This window comes from Orcinus orca, chromosome 3 (genome assembly GCF_937001465.1).
Source record: "Orcinus orca chromosome 3, mOrcOrc1.1, whole genome shotgun sequence".
NCBI classification, from domain to species: domain Eukaryota; kingdom Metazoa; phylum Chordata; class Mammalia; order Artiodactyla; family Delphinidae; genus Orcinus; species Orcinus orca.
The window spans coordinates 147,843,078-147,849,077 of NC_064561.1; the positions used below are offsets into that span (position 1 = coordinate 147,843,078).

At 39.7% G+C, this 6,000-nt stretch overlaps 1 protein-coding gene across 1 annotated transcript in view; it reads left to right on the plus strand.

The window, feature by feature from the left end:
• Positions 1 to 4,811, plus strand: part of HCN1 (hyperpolarization activated cyclic nucleotide gated potassium channel 1) — a 372,322-nt gene extending 367,511 nt beyond the window's left edge. The window contains exon 8 of the mRNA XM_004265943.4: positions 1,267 to 4,811. Coding sequence (XP_004265991.1) covers positions 1,267 to 2,132 — 866 coding nt within the window. The 3' untranslated portion in view covers positions 2,133 to 4,811. The remainder of the gene's footprint in view (positions 1 to 1,266) is intronic.
• Positions 4,812 to 6,000: the final 1,189 nt, after the last annotated feature.

Consider the following 6,000-nt stretch of genomic DNA (forward strand, 5'->3'; position numbering starts at 1 on the left):
TCCAAAGACAATAGCGAGAAGGAGAGGTAATACTTGTTGAGGTTCTAGAATGAGCTGAGAGCTTGCCATACATTATGCCCCTGAATCCTCACAACAACCTCTCAGAAGAGGAAAGATAGAGCTTCCCTGGTGGCGCAGTGGTTAAAAGTCCGCCTGCCGATGCAGGGGACACGGGTTCGTGCCCCGCTCTGGGAAGATCCCACATGCCACGGAGCGGCTGGGCCCGTGAGCCATGGCCGCTGAGCCTGTGCGTCTGGAGCCTGTGCTCCGCAACGGGAGAGGCCACAACAGTGAGAGGTCCACATACCGCAAAAAAAAAAAAAAAAAGTAAGATTATGAAATAGTTCTCAATCTGGCTGCACACAAGAATCCCCTGGGGAAAGTTTATTTTAAAGTACCAAAATCTGGACCCATGTCTGTTTATTCTGATTTAATTGTTAGGGTGCAGATGTAAATAAGTAACTCTTAAAGCTCTAGAGATGACAAAAATATGCAGGTACAGCAGAGAACCACTGGTGTAGGGCACTGGTCAAAAGCAAAGGCCTTTGCTTCTCAAACTTGCATGTGACAACTACCAGGGGATCATAGTAAAAGGCAGCATCTGGTGCAGCAAGTGGATGAGGTCCAGGAGACTTCATTTCCAGCAAACACTCAACGTGATATAGATGTGGCTGCTTCATAGTCCGTAGTAAATCTGTGATCAGATCTACCGGTTTCCTGTCCCAGCTCTGTCACTTATTAACTATGTTTTCTTGGACATTACTCTTAACCTTCTTATGTTCCAGTCTCCTTTTGGGTGAAGTGGGATTATGAGCACACTTACCGCAAAGAGTTGTGGATTAAATAAAATAAATCTGCCTAAAGCCTTGGGTAGGGTGCCTGTCACATAGTATGTATTCCATTGCCCTTTCTTGAAAAAGAAGCTTTAAACTGAAATCTTGACTTCGGGCCCATCCTGCTCCAAATGCCCTTTCTTCTCCCAAGGTAACCCTCATGCAGATCTCTCCATTTCTTCTGTAAGATGGCTTTTGCCATATTACAGACTTTTCAACTTGACTCGTACAGAAGGTGAGATTTCCCAGAAAGATACAGGAAGCGTGAGAGACAGGAGCCATGTGTCTATTTGGTGTCTAAAGGTGAGTGCTTGGCTTTTAAGCCTCTTCTATGAAACACTGCCATCATTCTGTTTGCAGGAGCCAGTCGCGCTTGGAGTTGTCATCAGTCACTTATAGACTTTCTAAGTGCCTATCTTCCTTTCGCTGACAGGAAAGAAAAATTCAATTCTTCTGCAAAAGTTCCAGAAGGATCTGAACACTGGAGTTTTCAACAATCAGGAGAACGAGATCCTGAAGCAGATTGTGAAACACGACAGGGAGATGGTGCAGGCCATCGGTCCCATCAGTTACCCTCAAATGACAGCCCTGAATTCCACGTCTTCAACTACCACCCCGACCTCTCGCGGGAGGACGCAATCTCCGCCGGTGTACACAGCCACCAGTCTGTCTCATGGCAACCTGCACTCCCCCAGCCCCAGCACACAGACCCCCCAGCCGTCGGCCATCCTCTCGCCCTGCTCCTACGCCACTGCGGTCTGCAGCCCTCCCGTTCAGAGCCCGCTAGCCACTCGAACTTTCCACTACGCCTCCCCCACTGCTTCCCAGCTGTCACTCACTCAGCAGCAGGCACAGCAGCCACCGCAGACCAAGCAGCAGCCCCAGACTCCACAGACACCCAGCAGCTCCGCACCGAAAAACGAAGTGCACAAGAGCACGCAGGCGCTTCACAACACCAGCCTGACCCGAGAAGTCAGGCCCCTCTCGGCCTCGCAGCCCTCGCTGCCCCATGAGGTTTCCACCCTGATTTCCAGACCACATCCCACTGTGGGCGAGTCCCTGGCGTCCATCCCTCCACCCGTGACCACGGTGCACGGCTCGGGCCTGCAGGCAGGGATCAGGGGCACGGTCCCCCAGCGGGTCACCCTGTTCCGACAGATGTCATCGGGAGCCATCCCCCCCAGCCGGGGAGTCCCACCGGCACCCCCTCCACCAGCAGCTGCTCACCAGAGGGAGTCTTCCTCAGTCTTACATACAGACCCAGAGACAGAAAAGCCAAGATTTGCTTCAAATTTATGATGCCTGCTGATTGTCAAAGCAGAAAGAAATACTCTAATAAACTGAGAATATTCTCAGATCTTATTTTATTCTATCTCCTGATAGATCCCTATAGCCTACTATGAAGAGATATTTTAGACAGCTCTGGCCTACATGCAAAATGTAAAAAATATATATATATACACACATATACTATTAAATCTATATCTAAAAATCTCAAGAAAAGTTCAAAAGACTTGTTTAGCATTCAGTGTTTTATGTCTTCCTTTCTTTAAATCATTAAAGGATTTAAAATGTTGTTGTAAGATTATTTATTTTTAACCTACTTTTACTTAATTCCTTTGATAAATGTATTTCTCTATTTTATGAAGAGTTCTTGGATTCAATGGAAGCAAAACTCTGATTTTAAAAAGGCAACTCAAATGAGCTACTAAACAGCACCAATCAAAACTTTTCTCATTAGCAGTGTCTCTGCATCTAAATTGTTAATCATCAGTTACGGAGGATTAAATAGCAAGTCCCATTTTCTAGATCTAAATTGTATTTTGGTGCTTTGAATTTTGAATTAGGTTAAAGAACACACCATATGCTTGGCCATGGTAGGAGACTAGCATTGATGCTGTTATGACTGTCTCTAACCACAAACATGTCCATCGATCTTTCAGAAAGCTGAGGGGATATTTCTCTTCATGTGTTATCGGACTTTTACCAAGACTCAATCAATGTTAGTTGTAAATAACTTTTTCAACCCAAACAAAGATAGCTATTCTGTGCTGTGTGAAGGTAAAATTCATCGTTTAAGAATTTAGTTTTATTGCTTCACTTCAAAACTTAGAGTTTTAAATTTTACAACACCTAATTGTGACAGTTAGTCAACTGTAATGCAATGGCTTGAAACCTACAATATTATTTTAACCTGCAATGTTTTATGCAAAATTGTATGCTCGATTCTACAAATTGCTTGTATTACACCAAAAATCATTACTTTTCTTCCTTCTTGCCATAATCAAGCATCTGAAAATAGTCCCTGCATGCTTTTTGGAAAAAAAGAAAATACATTCAAAGCAGTCATTGTAGGGAAAGGCTTACAGTATTTCTCATTTCTGGAAAAGTATAACCATTCATTAATTGCCTATCTTAAAATTCCTATAAGGCTGACTTGGATCTCTGACTTAAGTATAGAAGTGAGGTTTTCACTTTCATTTAATGTTATTATTATTATTATCATCATTTAAATAATGATTTGTAAACCACAGCTTGATTTGGAGTTGCCAGTGTGTTCTGTGTCTTCACTGTAATTGGTAGTTTACTGCGGTGTTAATTTTAAAAAATAAATACACTATAGCATCATATCTGTTTGGGAACACACACTTTGCTCTTTGTGTATTGTAACTAAATGGTTAGTAAATCTTAAGACATGTGGTGACTAACATAGCCCTTAGATGGGAGGTTTGTTATTTTAAATGTGCTGAAAAAAGTACAGACATGGTGACAGCAAGCAGGGGTCAAACTGAATGTCTGTGAGCATCGTTTTTGTTGTTTGTCTGTTTCCTTGACTCTTTTCATGATCTGTGAACATCTGCTTCTTCTCAAAGAAGTCCCTTAGAAAGCATTTGTGCCTAACACAACCCACGAATGTGGTGATGACTGGAACACAATTGGAAGATTCCTAATAACCGACTTCCGTAAATAACCCGTTAAGAGAATGACCTAAAGTGGAAGTCTTCCGTATCTCTGACACTGGCGATACATTTAAGAAGAACTTAACAAAGATTACACATTAAATGGGGCAGGGCCTCCAGATAGACTTGAGGACAGAAAACAAAAACAAAAGCAAAAACTCTAAAATGGATCCATGCTGCCTGTTATGCCTTTTATGGATATAATACTTATAATATCAGAATGAGTTGTTATGTTTAATTTCTAACAGATCCCAGCTTGTGTGGAAGGAATCAACCATGCTAGTCAGTGCGATGTTATCATGAATGTGCTGGTGACCTCTGATGGCGCATCAGGGACAGTGTGAAAAAGGGATTGTTCAGTCTACCTAGAACCTATGTGGAAGCTGCAAGACCATTTATATATCAGTACAAAACTCTTATTTTATTAAACTATTGAGAATTAACTTCAATTTATTAAGATCATGTATTGGTCCTTTAAATTATTAAAGGTTTACATTTGATAGGACTAATGGGTTTGGTAGTGAAATATTTTTATATATATAAATTTTTTTTTATTTTGAGCACTATTGGGAAACATAAGCAAAATTGAATTGCATGGTCTTTCAGTGCAACCATAAAATTTTTATTCACTTTGTAATAGAATGGACAAAAAAAACCCCTAAGGTTTATATGTCAAACTAATAAAGTGGTACAGGGTAAATTATATACATATATATGTATGAATATATATACTTAGGTAAAAAAAAATTGACTCACATTCCTGTAACATAGAAGTCCATTGCTAGTTGAAAAGTGACCTCTTTTCTCTGTACATAGGTAAACCCATAAGTATGGAGTTTTAAACTGTACAGAAAGAAATGTATTATTGAAAAGATTGGTCTTTCTGCTGCTGGGAAAATAGTAAAATAGCTGATTCTTACAACAACTGTATGATCAGGGATGAGTTAGAGAATTTCTTTTGTCTTTGCTCAAAGCCATACATATATAAAGATTATTAATAAATTCAACAGAAAATAAAGTAAAATCATGAATATTTTATTTTATCAATATACTCTAATCAAACATTTTGTTTTATTAAAGAGTACAGATTTGCCTCTGTCTTTCTATCTTTACATCATAAGATTTCCAAGAGGGCTTTTACTTGGTAATCATCATAAAATTAATTATAGGTATTCTCTAACTGTACAAAGAAAAGAACTTAAATAGAACATGGATTTTCCAGCTATTCCTGTGTTTTTTACCTCTTCTATAATGTACAAGTTGAGGGGGTTTTTTTCAGTTCTTCACACCGTACTTCCATAGCACGCAGTTGTTGTCCAATTTCAAAATACAGGCATTTCTGTGCTATTATTGGATATGGGGATGAGAAATAATTGCCCTATAGTTTACATATACAAACCTATTCTATGATAGCCTTCGGTCTTGCAAAGGCTTCGGACGGTGACAGAACCTCCGTATACAAGTGGATTTTGAATCAAACCCGAAGCGTGAGATAGAGTATATTGCAGTGAGTGAAGGATTCTCAAAAACTCTAAGGAAAAATGGCAGGAGTGCAAATAGATTATAGTCATCAAATAAATAGCCTGTCTCCCGGTCTCTATCACCACTCCTTAAGTGAATAATTCCCAGATGGCTGCTGCTCCACTTTCCAAAGGTGGTTGCTTTTCCAGTTACAAACTTAAACAAGCATAACATCTGGAAGACACTATAAAGTACACAGTCGAGTTACTAGAGTAATCCTAATGGACTTGGGTGATTTAAACAATATGATGTGTTTTGAATTTTAGGTGTATTATTTCAAATCCTGAATTATTTACACTTCAAAGTACAAGCGATCTCTACTGTCTTTCAGGCTTCTTTTTAAAGACTCCACGCCTTTTTTTTTCACTTAAGTGTTTATGTTTGTTAATTTTACTATGCTACTTCGCTACTGTGGATCTCACTTCCATCGTTTACAACAAGGTTTCTCTCCCTTCTACCTCTATCCTTCTTATCCTTCTAGAATATGTGCCCTAAAACCCAGATGTGATTATTTTGTTCCTATGCACTACACCTAGCAAAGTTTTATTACATGCTCTATTTGAAAAATTGCTTATACTGTACAATATGAAAGAAATGAGGTCCTTATAGCATAATTGGGTGCTGAGCATCAATAGCTGAAAGGAATGGTCACAATTTTTAAAAGTGTGACTGGCTGCATGCATTGA